The sequence below is a fragment of the Parasteatoda tepidariorum genome, chromosome 5 (genome assembly GCF_043381705.1).
Source record: "Parasteatoda tepidariorum isolate YZ-2023 chromosome 5, CAS_Ptep_4.0, whole genome shotgun sequence".
Lineage (NCBI taxonomy): Eukaryota > Metazoa > Arthropoda > Arachnida > Araneae > Theridiidae > Parasteatoda > Parasteatoda tepidariorum.
This window is the reverse complement of record NC_092208.1, coordinates 71744511-71759503: the sequence shown is the minus strand read 5'-3', so window position 1 is coordinate 71759503 and position 14993 is coordinate 71744511. Positions and strand designations below refer to the sequence as shown.

General features: G+C 26.2%; 1 protein-coding gene across 2 annotated transcripts; it reads right to left on the bottom strand.

Moving 5' to 3' along the window:
* Positions 1–421: 421 nt before the first annotated feature.
* On the bottom strand, positions 422–14924 carry LOC107449662 (translation initiation factor eIF2 assembly protein). 2 transcript variants are annotated; one of them, XM_043051564.2, is made up of 11 exons: positions 14661–14923; positions 14111–14179; positions 12727–12781; positions 12593–12631; positions 9858–10060; positions 6414–6562; positions 5580–5702; positions 5083–5111; positions 3870–3977; positions 2254–2391; positions 422–549 (listed from the first exon to the last, which is right to left on the bottom strand). In XM_043051564.2, exons 1-11 carry the CDS (start codon positions 14732–14734, stop codon positions 478–480), a joined length of 1059 nt encoding a protein of 352 aa, XP_042907498.1. In that variant the 5' UTR covers positions 14735–14923; the 3' UTR covers positions 422–477. The 2 variants fall into 2 exon arrangements, with proteins under 2 accessions (XP_042907498.1, XP_042907499.1); XM_043051565.2 differs by lacking the exon at positions 5580–5702 and having other exon boundaries at positions 14661–14924.
* Positions 14925–14993: the final 69 nt, after the last annotated feature.

Here is a 14993-nt window from a genome sequence, read left to right as displayed (position 1 = left end):
TTGCAAATAAATCAATCTTATTATAAGAGCAAATTATAGAAATGAAAATGAGCTAAGTCATAGAAATTGTAAAAAGCTAATTTTATGTACAATTGCATTTTAATCAGTCTTTCACTGCCACTTAGGAAATACTTCCTCGGAGTTAAAGTTGGAGCTCATCTGCTATAAGATACCAAAATGAATTGTCTGTAGGCTGGAGGAGTTTGACAGTTGGAGAGTAAAATGTGTTTAATGAGTGGTCTCATAACTTTTCTCTTCTGAAGTAGCAGATTACTTTTAAAATTGAAATCATGGACACGAAAGTATAAGAATTTTTTTATCAATAGGAATTAAAACATGGGGAAATTATTGAACATCCGCATCAGTCGACATCCTATGTAGTCCTTAATAACTATAACAGTTAACGAACTGATATTACAACTTTGATTAAATAGTATATTTAATATAAAATTTATTTTACATATTTTACAAAAATACTTATTCATTTTGAGTTCCATTACTTTCAGCATTGTTTTCATCATCAGATGATTCATTTTGTGCTTCTATTTTCTGAAATATACAATAAATTAATTATTATTAAGTAACTTTACTTTAAATATACAGATAAATCATTCTATAGCATGCATGTTTTATTTTTGCAACTGAATTTTTAAAATTTTTTATAATAAAATGTTAATTTTAAAACTTGAGTAAGGTTTCGATGGTGGGTATCATGGATACAAAACCTTATCATGTGCAGTTGTCGTACAATTTGGGAAATATGTGTTCAGATCTGTTCATGTTTAAAGCAAATCATTTATTTGTTTACAATAAAAAAGTTGATTTAAACTTCAGACAATATTTTTTTTGACATAATAAGATTTTTAAATTATTGCAGCTTAAAATAAAGTTCGTTACAGCAGAGTCATAGTTCATATCATTCTCAATTATTGAAAGGAATTAGGAACAGAAAGATGTAATTTGTCTAATTTATTACTTCTTAGCAGGAGGTTCATTTAATTTAATGTTAGTTCTCAAATACAACACTATGAAATAACACTCACCAGAAAATTTAGACTTAAAAAAAATTAAGTAATTAATAAAATTTTATGATAAAACAGCAGCAAAAATTTAAGCTTAAACAGGATTCCTGCTCAATTTCAGAAAAAAAATTCCCTGACTTTTCTAGGTACATCAAGTAAATTTTTAACAAAAATCCAGATCATATCTAATCAATACCATGTGCAATAATTTCAACGGAAAACTTAATTTTTGTTTATTTGTTATACTCTGCCAAATATCAGATTTTGTGAGTAAAAACATATCATTGAATGAGGATGGAAACATGTCAGTGTGACTAAAATGTGAAATTTATAAAACAAATAATTGTAATATATGTTGGAATTATACTCATCATTATAAAAAACAACTTTTACTGATTGATTATTATTTTTTCTTAATTAATTTAGAATCATTTGAAAGGTACACAAATATTTATACTACTTGGAAGTTTACAGCTTTGAATGATAAATTATAAAAATACTTCTTATTTTAATTTCTTTTCTTAGAAACTATGTAACCAATTTCCTTAACTTTTTGTATTTCATCATTTTAAAAAAACACAGTTTAAAATGAGGTAAAATTTACATATCTTATAATTCAAAGAATTTTTTATTGTTATTAAAATAAATAAAAATAATAAATAATTTTAAATTATATTTTGCATGAAATTATCATTGCATAAACAAGTTTTTAAATTGTGTTCAATCCGATTTTTTAGTTGTTTAAATAGTTCTATCGATGTTACTAACTATGCAAAAAGTGAAATTAATATTCAGACTTTCCAAATTTTGCACTGTCTTCTGATTAAAATATTGGGACCATATTTTTCAGATAGCAGTAACTCCCTCCCATTTTAAAAATCAAAAATCCAAATCTGTCAAAACAAAGTATGTGTTTTCACAAATAGTACATTTTTTTTGGTCTGACTTCATAACTTAATACTCCTTCATATTTAATTGTATAACTCAATACTCTGCGAAGTTTAAGCATCATATTTAAAATAAGACCCTTGGACCAATAAGATTACATCTTATGATTATGATCGTGGGAATTGGATCACTATACCCAAAGTTACTCAGGTGTTAAGTTATTTATACTGTGTATTGTACATTTGTATATAATTTTAGAACCTAATAAACTTAAACAAAAAAAAGCAGCAAATAATTCGAGTATAAAAAATGCATTATTAAAATTAGCAGAGAGAATACTTACTAGCTTCATCAAATCTACAAGTTTAAAACTATCTTCTCCTGTGCTTATGTCTATAATGTCTGTGGGGACAGCGTAACTACTCAGTGTTCTAGGTTGTACCCCATAATTATCTTCTACGCATCTAAACTCAGGATATTCCTAAAATAGATCAACAAAATCTTTATTATTTGCAGGGCATGATTTAGAAATCCGGAGACCCTAGGCACAGAACTGGCCTTAATGGTCCTTAAATTTGTTTGTTATTCACTGGAAAATGCCTTTAAACCAGTTACAACTTAAGTAAATTATGCTTTATTAGTAAATTTGCACATATATTTATTTCAGTTTTTGTTAACTCATAATTCTAATAGACAATTCTTATGTAAAAACACACACAAAAAATATTTAAAGTTTTCCGGGGCCTCCAGATATGTGAGGGCCCCTGGGCTTCATGATAAATCAAGCCCTGATTGACTGGAGATTATAACCAACAATAATAGCACTTAGATTTCAGAAAAGAATGACAAGAATCAAACTATTTATATGATATGGAAATAATAAAATTGGGCCTCTATTATTTTTTTCTATTTTAAAAATAGATTTTATCTTCTATTTTTCAATGAGAGTTGTTGTTCAATAAATAAATAAATTGTTTAAAAAAAAAATCAAACATAAACATACATACTGTAATGTTGCATTCTATGCGTGCTTTGACAATATTTTAAGTGCCCCTTTTAGTAGACATGACTGTACTACTTAGTAGATGATTTAGAGGTTAAAAAAACCATCAGATATTTATTTGAAAATAATCAAAGTATTTCAATTATCATTTGTGCAAATATTGGGTTGAGCATGTGATTTTAGATTGTTGCACAATTTCAGAATACATTTTGGACGAGACTGGTTCTCCTGCTTTTAATTTAATTTTTGATAGCTGAAAGATCAGCAAAAAAAAAAAAAAAAAAAAAAAAAAAAAAAAAAAAAAAAAAAATAGCGCAATCAAGGATATTGAAATTTCCTACACCTTTGTTTCTAGTGGTTGTATCATATCTTAACTATAACAGCAGCATAGAAGTTCTACTAGTTATTGATTGTGAAACATCAATATTTCCTAACATATTCTTAATAATCACAATGTTGATCAGCACTAGTTGGGAACCAGATGAAGATGGAGAAAAAATAATGTTATCTATATTATAATAGGGTTCACACTCAATTTCAGAAAAAAAATTGCCTGACTTGTCCAGGTATATCAGGAAGATTTCAATGAAAATCCAGACAATATTTTATCTATACCATGCAAATTTCAATCAGAATTTTTTTTATTTGCAAAGTAAAATATTCACATGATAGATTAAGAATAGAAACATGGAATTTTATAAGATAATTTTAATAGATGTTAAAACTATTTAACTCGAATCTCAATAACTGATTACTGTTACTGAAAATTCAAAGACTGGTTATTTTGCAGGTATAATATAGAAATTTTCAAGTTTTTTTTTTTCAAATAAAAAATCCTCTTTCCCTGCTTAATGGAGTTAAAATAAAATTCTGTGACAATTCCAGGTTTTCCCTGCCAGTGGGAGCCCTGTTATGAATACATATCAGACTTTAGACACAGTTTTAAAATCACCTACATCATTTTCATCAACTGAGGTAAGATCAGAATTTAGTTCTTCCCAAGTAAATAGTAAGGAATCTGTAACTTTTCCAAAAGGATTGAAGTCGATCAATATAACTTTATCCTATAAAATACATTTAAAACATTAATCTTAGCACATCAATCTTACATCATCATCAATCTTAAAACATTAATCTTAGTACATCGATCTTACGTCATCATCAATCTTACATCAATCTAAAGTAACTCATTTTAAAATTGTCATAGTTGCCAAGTCAGTCAATAATCAACATTAAAGCTATTTTTCTCATGCATTTTTATGACTTTTTTTCAGCATTTATACAAAAATGACTCTTGATTATTAATTTTTTTTATCACTACTAAGAAAGAAAATAAAAAAATATTATTTCAAATTTATTTAAAAGCAAGATAAAATCATTCTTTCAGTAGTTTTTTAATAACTTATTCTAACTTGCCACAATCCCTAAGCCATTCAATAACCTAATAAAGAAATATTATTTCTATAAACATCCGAATTTATTAATAATGTCATGAGAAATAAATTTCATAGATTTTTTTTTAAAAAATTTATGATTACCACTGTATTATTATTAACTTGAAATTAGTCAATGTCACTTCAGTGGCAAATACCGTAAATAAACCATATATGTAATATTTGTACCGAAATGGTCATATAAATTAGATTATAAAACTTCTGTCATATTATGAAGTAAATTTAGATATCATTAGAATCGAAAAATACACGCCTAAATGTTTAACCCCGCTTGCACTCGCCCACTTCACATCACTGTCAGAAAATCAAGGCCGTTACTTTAAAAACCTTCAAATTAGAAAGTTGGGTATTACTAGCTCTCTCATGAATTGATCTTCATTATGTACTGCTATTGCAGTAACCACATTATTTTTCTTTGTGTAAATAGTTTTTCTTATATTATTTTTGTTTAATAAATGCATAATCAAAACAAAACAATTTACTTAATATCTACAACACACAGGCATTAATAAAATAATACAAAAATATAATGATAAAATAATGTAACAAATGATTTAGAACAGTGAGAAATGCAAGAAGAAAAAACTTAAATCAATTTCTTAAATCTATCTAATAATTATTTAAGTAACTAATGTTCTCAATATTTGTAGCTTTATCTTTCATTTACATTTTTTAATTAAAGTTTTGCGATAAAAAAGAGACATAATTTGCATACCTTTTTCTTCCGATAAACATCATAAATATCTGAAACAAGTAAANTAGAGGGGTTGGTTGACTTTCCCCACAGGAAGTGCGATGACCGCAATGACCATGAGAAAGGTCAACAAGAAAGTTAAAATTGCTAAATTGAAGAAAAGGGAAAACGTTTAAAGAAAAATTAAAGGCTTAGGTAAAATTCGAAATTAAATTGTCACATTACATTAAGTGTAAATGTGACAACTTATTTATTTTAAGACATTTAATCCATCTCTTAATTTTTTTATGAAAAAAAAGAACTAAAGAATAAACACCTAATGCAAGAGCATAATGATAATCAGTGATAAAATTTAATGAATTTTTTTTAACTTAGCTCACAAGATTTAAAATTAAAAAGTTTGTAAAATTTCTGTATCATAAATAGTGTAATAAATGTAATAGTGTAGTAGTAATAATGTAGTAGTGTTCTGTGTAATAAATTCAACAAAAAAAATTACAATTAAAAAAAAAACTCACAATTTGGCAGAGGAAATTTAAACTGTACTTTCTCAGTAAAAAATGTCACAAGATCTTCCAGTATTTCTGCCTTATGTAAATTTATATGCTCAAAGAAAGCACTATGTTCTCGTTGACAAACACCTGAAATTATTTCATATTAATATTGAGTATTCCCTTTTATTATTTTAATGGGAAATTCAATACAGCATATATAACAAATATAAATGAAACAGTAGTGTAACACTATAATCTAAACATTTCTTAACCCAAATATAATCTTTAATAGTAAATTAAATTTAATTTTCATTTACGATTCCGCACTATCATAAATAAAATTAATAAGCAATGCTTAAAAATAGATTTTAGATAATTATAACAGATTTTTATGACTTATAAAAATCGGCGACACAAATTAATAATAAAGAAAAGGAGAAAATGTGTAAAAAATAAAATTAAAATGAACTATTTAAAACAAAGAAAACTATTATAACAAAACAATTAACTATTTAAATTAAAAAATTTTTGCGTGAAACAAAGAAATGTATGTTTCAATTTTATAAGCACAATAAACAAACAAATGAATTACTTGATTAAAAACTTCCTTCTCTTCAAAAATGTATAAATAGGAAATGACAGTTGACATGTTTCAGGCGCTCAAAAATCGATGCCTGTTTTTAGGTGCTTGATGTCTGTTTTTAAGTGCTCGATGTCTGTTTTTAAGCGCTTGAAACATGTTGCCTATTATTTGCTATTTATGTATGACTGTTTCAGTTTCTTGGGATTATTTATTTTAAACAAATATATCATCTTTAAATTCTTAAAACAGAGGTATTAAAAAAGATTTTTATTTACCAATAAGTTTATTTTCTTTAACGAAACATCTGAATTCTCCTGAAGTGTCGATGTCAATCCACTTTCTTAAAACAAGAAATAGCGGAATGTTTTTCTGTTCTATTTCTGATAAACTTTGATCTTGTATGAAGTCATCACAAAGATTATATCTTCAAACAATAAATAAATATAAAGGAGTGATAATAATTTCAATAGAAATATGAACAAATAAATAAGTTGAAAATATAAACTTTTTTTGAAAGAAAAAAAGAATGTTATCAAAATTAAAATATTAAAGTTATTTAAGGTAATTGCAACTATTGAAGCCTATGTGAAGAAGAGAGGATGCAACACTGTAAAAAAATAATTAAAAAAAATACAATAGAATCTCAATTAAATGAAGTTAAACAATGATGTGCTCTTGTGAGTTGAATACCTGGTAATTACAGAAAGTATCAAAAGCCTCTAAATTATTAATTCTTTAAAATTAGAACAAATAAAATTAAAGAAAGAAAAGCTTTAAAGTGATTACTAATGTGGGGCTCACTTCATCATGTATTTGTAATACTTATTTAAATATTCAAGCATTGTAAAAATTCTATTTTAATAGGGATTCTTTTTTGAAAACTTGATCAATTTTAGGGAATTTTCTAAAATGTACAAAAACCAGGAAAAATTGGCAAAATCCAGCAGTCTATAGGTAAATCCAGTAGAGTTGGCAGGTATGGGATTAGAAAATTTTTTAAGAAATAGCATACAACACCTTATGTTTATATAAAATGACATTATGCTTTTTATTCATTGTTTTAAACATAAGAAGCCTGGTTCTTATTAATACAAAAGATGGCCAAAAAACGAATTCACAAAGTTTGTAGGCTTCAAACAAATTTTATAAAGTGTTTAATGATTCAATATTGTATAACTGAATAGATAACCATAAAATTTTTATCTACAAAAGCATGCATTTAATATTACTTTTAATCTACAACATTAAACCAATATTAGCAAACTCTAAAAGAATGTAAAGAAAATAATAAAAGATTCAATTAAATAAAGTGTTTAAAACAAGGAAATTCAACTCAACTATAATCAACAGATTCTAATAATTGTAGTTAATTATTAAAATTTACACATCAATTAATAATATAGTTTAGTAATAAGTAAAAAGTTTAATATAATAATAATAGTTATGTCTATTCAAAAGAAAAGTTTAAACCTTGCCGCATGTTTTTGACAAATTTTGATTAGAAAAACACGAACATTAAAACAAAATATTTGCATTCTATGAAAAAATCCATAAAAAAATCAGTTTAATAATTGCTTAACTTTAACATACTTAATTTATATTAATAAAATGAAGAGTTTATCGATTTGAGTCTTTCTAATGACTCAACAGTTTGTGTACATCCTGAAATTTGGACAGAGGGTGAAAAGGGAAATTTTAGCCACTATCCTAAAAATCGTTCAAAAATTAAATTCCTTTAGGAGATACATAGAGAGAGAGAAAAAAATTTAAATTCCTTTGGGAGAGACATGAGAGAGAGAGAGAAAAATTTCAATTACTTTGGGAGAGACATATAGAGAGAGAAACTTCAATTACTTTGGGAGAGAGAGAAACTGCAGATGATTCTGTCCCCCCCCCCTAAATATTTTAAAGATAACACCAGTGGTAATTTTTTCTAGCTTTTAGCTATCATTAAAAAAGGAGTTTAATGAACGTTCTTTAATATTTAATTATTGTTTATTATGTCAGGTAAACTTAATGATCAATGTGAACGGAACAGCATAGGCAGACTACGACAGCAAATTAGTATTCCTAAAGTTATCTGAAACCATGTGTTTAGTTCGCTTATAGCTCTGTTTTTAAAGGTGTTTTGACAAAACTAAACAACTTAAAGTCAATAGTACTTTAGCTAAGAGAGGAGTTAGGGGATCAAAGATTTTTTGGCACGGGGTTCTTGATTGACAGTGGCAAAGTACTAAAGAAAATCTCTTGATTGTGTTAAATTTTGACTATCGCTATTAAATTTTGTTGGCTTCAAGTAGCAGCCTCGTGCTAAATGATATCGAAAAAAAGTTCATCTTTATTTTGATAGGATGAATTGCTAAAAACACGTTTCGCCTAATCTAAAAATTAAAGTCACTAAGGGGAAAATATAATAATAAAAAACATTGGAATTGTTTAAGCTTTATTAGTTGTATTGGTACCTTTTAATTACCATTAATATACCTTTTAATTTTGGGCATGATTTTCAGCATTGTTTCAGTAGTAATTTATAGATTTTTTTTCTTTATTTTTATATCTCGTACAGGTATTCTGCTAGCAAGAAATAAGTATAACCTTGAATTTTTATTTTCCCAACTGAATTTCTTTCTGGTTGAAATGTTTGAAGCATTTTGATTCAGATTAAGATAAGTTCAGAATTTAAATTACTGTGATATTTCTATTGGCTTTTAAAATTGAAACACTAAATATTTTTTTAACAATGCAATATTAAATTTTTTTTGACATAAAATTATTACAAATTAAGCATATGGTAACAATATTGAAATAATAAATAAAAAAAGTGGGGATTATATATTTTATCAAGAGGATGTCATATGGTAGAATAATATTTTTGTCACAAATTCTTTTTTTCTTCATTACTAATTTAAAATTTAGAAAAAGTGAGTTCAGACAAACTTAGAGTAAGCAACGAAATTTCAAATACTGAAAAGAAAATTTAAAAATACACAAATGAAAATAAATTATGAGATGATAACTTAGGATTAAGCAAGGGAGAAGTTCTCTTCTAATAATTTGTCAGCATTTTAATATTTTGAAGTATTCTTTTAGCAATTGAAACTTCATGACAAACTCTAGGTTTGCCTGAACTTACTTTTTCTTTCTTTTAAATTAGTAATAAAAGAGAAAGAGAATTTGCGACGAAAATTTTCTTCCGCTGTATGGCCTCCTCTTAAGGGAGAGCTGAGAGCATACTTTATTAAAAAATTACTCAAGTTGTAGCTCCAAATTTTGCCCAATCTATGCACTATCCATGATGAGTCAGACTTCAAAATTTTTAAGTGAAGATTTAATTTTCAGTGTAAAAATTTATCATTTTTTAGAAATTCATGTTTTTAGGAAATGAATGGTTTTTATGCTATTACTACATGAAAATTTAAAAAAAGTCTCACAGTCAAGTATATAATTCAGAATTTCAGAAATTTCTGTTTTATGTTTTAAGATAACCCCAAAAATATACATAATTTATCAACAAATTTCAACATTTTGAATGATAATCAATCCCAATTGCAGCATATTTACGCCAGTAATTTAAATATCATTGCTAACAAAAACAAATATTAAGACAAAATAAAAATGAATTAAATAATTTTGATTGAACAAAAAGAAAGGTATAACATTGAATGTGTATAAATTTTAAGAATATTTCATTTATGTACTGAGGAAAAAAAATAACTTACGGTTGTGTGATATCGTGAATGATAAAATTTGAACTTTTTAATAATAAGTAGATGTCTGAAATGGATGTACTGCAGCAGCTATAGTTAAATCCCATCCAAGATGCATCCTTAGGACTGCTCCAGTTCAATTTCGGAAATACTTTTCCACCTAAGCTCTCTATTGCATTTTCAATACTTTGATCAAACTCAGGAAAGTAAGGAGCCTATTAATTTAAAGTTCATTTTTAGAAAGTAGAGAAATAACTATTTAAATATTACTTAAATTCTTACGCTGTTATATGAAATAGTGATTTTTAGAGAACAGTGTGCTATTTTTAATAATATATATTCTTAACTCTTCTAAAATAGTTAAAAATCTTTTACAAACGTAGCAAAAAGTTAATTCTGCTTACTGAAATATAGCTGTCAATATAAAATTCTCCTTGATAGTCAGGCTTTAATAGTTTTCACAAATTTCAAAGAAACAAATACAGTCCTTGCCCCATATTAAAATCACATTTAAGAGGAAATTTGATTTTACAAAGTTGCTGATTTTATAAACTGGCATATCTACAATTATAAAGCAGCTGATTTTTATAAGCTAATATACCTACAAACCTACAATTTGAGAAAAAATAAGTTTCAAAGTAAAACCTAACTAATACATTAAAACCTGAATTAATTATCATATTTAATTTTATTACAACTGTTTTAATTCGCATTTTTTAATTAATTAGATTTTGCATTTTTAAAAAAAAATGTACAGAAGGGTCTTGAAATTAAAGAAAGGAAGTAAATTTATTTAAGTTTTTTAAACCTTTACTATTATCTCCTCTTCGCTCTAAAGTGCATCTTAGAGCATAAAGTGGTTCGATTATTGATGTAGCATTTAGAGGCTAAAACACCAACTTTAAGTTTTTAAAGCGTAACTCTTCGATTGCCAGATGCACAGAGCAATTGCCTAAAAGTAGAATAATTTTTTCCTCTTTCAGATCCTAATCCTATTCAAGATGGAATTCTTTTAAAAAATACTTGATTTAATCAATGCTATATAGCTATGTGCATAATTAACTATCAAGTTTTTAACTCCTTTGATGCAACAAGGTTTTTTGCTCTTTTCTGCCACTAGAGGAGTTTTGCTCAAATTTCCTATCATATTGCATGAATCTTTGTTTCAACTTTTCTACTCATTAGTTAAATCATTTTTAAAGAGTGATGTAAGTTTTGGAAATGCAGATAAAATAATCCTGTTTCATCAAAATTAAATATTTGTTCAAGTCAGAGTTGGCCATACATCCTTTAATCAGTGTTGGTCATACATCCTTTATCCAATCCTCAGCTGATGTAGAATCTGCAAATTGCTTTTCACCATGAAGTTTATGATAAACAATGTTGTTGAAGTCTTTTCATCTAATTAACCATCCATCTCTTTTTTTTAAAGACAGAATCTCCAAACAGATTAGCAAATTTCTGCATTTTCTGATATTAGATTGAACGCAAAAGGGCAATTTTACAATCACAAGCTTTTTTGGGCCATTCCAGCAAAGCAGTTGATCAGAAGAAATAGAAAGCATAAATTAAGAAGTTTGAATTTATTTTGATTTTCCTTCACGTTTATGTTTTCTTAATAGATTGCCATTCTATTTCACGTCATCGACTATTTCCCCTACCCCTCTGTTTTAGAATATTAAACAGAGCTGTTTAAGAAATCTCTAATTTAAGCATTGCTTCCTGTTGATTACAATTAGTTAAATTAATCATAGTTTTGTAAAGTTTCAAATTTATCTTTGACATTCAAATCTAATCTATCTTTGACATTCAAATCTCACCATTTAGGCAAGTTGCTAAGAAACAAATTTAAATTAATGTAAAAATGTACGGCCCACATTTATTTACAGCTGGAACATAAAAACATTAGTGGCAACTTGTTAAAACAATCCTATTCTGCCGGTTTGATATTTCTTATCAGTGACAGTTTACCTTGTTTAAGTAATTCATGCTCATTGATAATGAATGATGAGAGGTATTCAATAACTTTCTTTGTTTCTACAGTTTTCATTTGGATTCTTTTACACTCTCCTTTTCCTATGTCATTATTTTTAAACTAAAATAATTCAATTTCTCCAAAAAGTTCAAACGACGTTTGTAGTTTTGTTCTTTTTTTAAATCTATTATGGCAAATATGAATTCATTATTTATATATTATCCCCCCTTTCAAAATTTGAGAAGAAAGAAAATCATAAGCAAACCAGGCCCGTAACCTCATTCGTTTGTTCATGAGCGGCAGACAAGATTTTAGCATCCATAAGATACACAAGTTTTAAAACTTAAGAAAATAAAAACTGAAAGAGAAAGCAGGTTCATTTTTTAAAACATTTCAATAAATTTTTTGATTTTGTGGAAAGGTGCTAATGATTATTAAAAGATGGTTTTAATATGCTTTGATATTATAATGGTTCAGATCTTGTAAATTTGTTTTTAAAAAATGGCAAATTTTACAATCCAGTGATTTTGTTAGTGATGGGCACTGTAATTATGTCAACAGGCATTTTACAATAAATGTATTTGAGGAAGGGGGGGGGTGCAGGAGCAAGGAAGATAATTAAAAATACTTCAAATAACTGAAAACAATTAAGATAAAATAGATAATAAATCTTATAAATATACTCATTAAAAAGCAATATGGCTAAAAAATTAAAACCTGGTCAATGCAATATACTTATTTCAAAACTTTATATAAAAACTCTCAATCAAACCTCAGGTTCAGCCTCATCAGTATCTTCTTCCCATGTTTCCTAAAATAACATTTGAAAATATAATTTAGTAAATAATATAAGTTTGTAATATATATGATTAATATTAAAAAACAAAAATAATAGCACAAAATTACCTCTTCATCACTTAAATCACTATCATTGGTGGAAACTACATGAGAAACATTGGTACTAAAATATAAAAAAAAATCAAAATTTATCAAATTTCTTTAATTTAATAAAATATGCTTTTATAAAAAAGTATTTTCAAAATAAAGTCTGTTTTTGAAACTAACAGATTCCAGCATTGATTGTTCAAAAATTTTACCAGCACTTGAAAAAAAAATTTAATTTATGTCATTTTGTGAAGAAACACAGAAACTCCTGATGCTAATAATAAAGAAGAAAAGGAGGATTAGTTACAGTTTGGGAAAAACACCTAGAAAATGATGTTTATTCAATCAGTTCATTAAAATGCTGAGTGCAGAAGTGCAAAATAAAATCGATGAAGATGAAACAAAACCACAACTAGAGGCAACATTTGCAAAAGGCCTCAAAGCCTTTGAAATAATAAGAGAATTTATGTATTCACACTAATTTACAGAAAAAGATTTGCAATTTGAAACAAATGCCAGAAATGTATTGTTTATATTAAGAAAAAAAGAGTGTGTTCAAACCAAAATTTCTATACTATAACTTTTGAAGTGTAAATATTTTTGCAGTAAGAACATAATTTTCTCATTTTAATTTTTATACCTATTGTATTAGTTTACAAGTCCATTACTTCTTTATTACTTTTTTCAAGTCATTATTTTGTATTTTATTAGTCATTATTTTACATTTATGCTGTTCTTCATTCATTGTTTTGCCATATCTATCATTCCCCAAAGAAAATATTGACCAAGATTCTACAGTACAATAATTTTCCTTCTAAATCTAAGCAGAATTTTTCTATTCAAAGTGAATAGAGTAGAGAACAACAGAAATATTACAGGTTAAGTTATTAAAAATTTGTGCTAAGTATTCTTAGAATTAACATTTATGAAACTAATTTAAACAGTACTTTGGTAAAAAAGATCAAATTTAAAATGAGAATTAAGCTAAGTAAGTATTGATGAATCACCAAGAGGTAAGAAAAACAGCTCGTTTTCTGTAGGTAATTATAACTACAATTACTTTTAAAAAATATAGTTAACTACAATTACTTATACATACTGATACAAATACATTTTTTTTAAAAAATGCAGTGACTACAAACACTTTTCAAAACATATTCACAGCTAATTTAAAAGACGAATTTTTCTGGAAGATTTAATTTACATTCATGCTCAAAATTAAAAAAAACTATTAATTAAAGAAAATTATGTTTTCAGCTGGATAGAAACACATTTTTATTTCTTCATTAAAAAAAGATTGTATAGTTAAAAATTGTTACATTTTTGACAACATTGCCCGGCAATGATAATGAATGGAAAAACAATTTTTTGTTTTGTATTATAAAAACAAATTATTTTTTCTTACCTTTTTGGCAAAATAATTCCATCTGCCAAAATGTATTTAATGAAATCATCAGGAAGGGGCAGAATAATGCTGAAATATTTTAATAATTTTAATATATATTTTTAACAAAATGTTAAGAATACTCAAATCATATACATCTAGATTTTATTTAAAAATAGTAATTATTTCCCCGAAATTAAGGATAGTATAAAGTGTATCGTCCTAGTTGATGAGAAGTTTTTGTTTAAAAAACCTTAATAACTTTACCAATAGAAACTAAGAAAAAAGATAAAGTAAGTAAGAAACTAAGTAATAATGAATTTTTGTTTTCTAATTTCCATACAAACAGTCATGTATGACGGATCTTTGATCAAAGTTGAACTATCTTCTTTTGAATTGATCATTTGATTGTAAGATTACTATTTATTTGCTTACAATTATCATCACTTAATTCAATAAATAGTTTATTTTATGGAGCAATGTTTAAGTATAAGTTAAGTTTAAGTGCAATTAAGTATATAATTTAGGCTATGTATTAACTTTTTTTTTACTGAAATAAAAAGTACAATACCTTTTTACAGACACATTTTTAAAATTATTATACCAATTTTGAAAACTACACTGTTCTACTTCTTCGATTTTCATTGTCTGTTTGCAATGTTATGGAATAATATAATTAAAATTGAATAGCACAAAGTCAGTTCTGACTTCACAAATGTAAGTCGTCTAGTAGAAAATCTAATGTTTAGAAAAAGCTCATGATAAAAAGCATGTTTTTGTGAGCTTCGCAATATTTTTAATTTTTATTTTATTGACACAGGGTTATAATTAATAATCTACATGTGAGATGCTTACACTAGCTTTTAGCTTTCTTGTATAACAAAGAATACTTTCGAAAGTATTT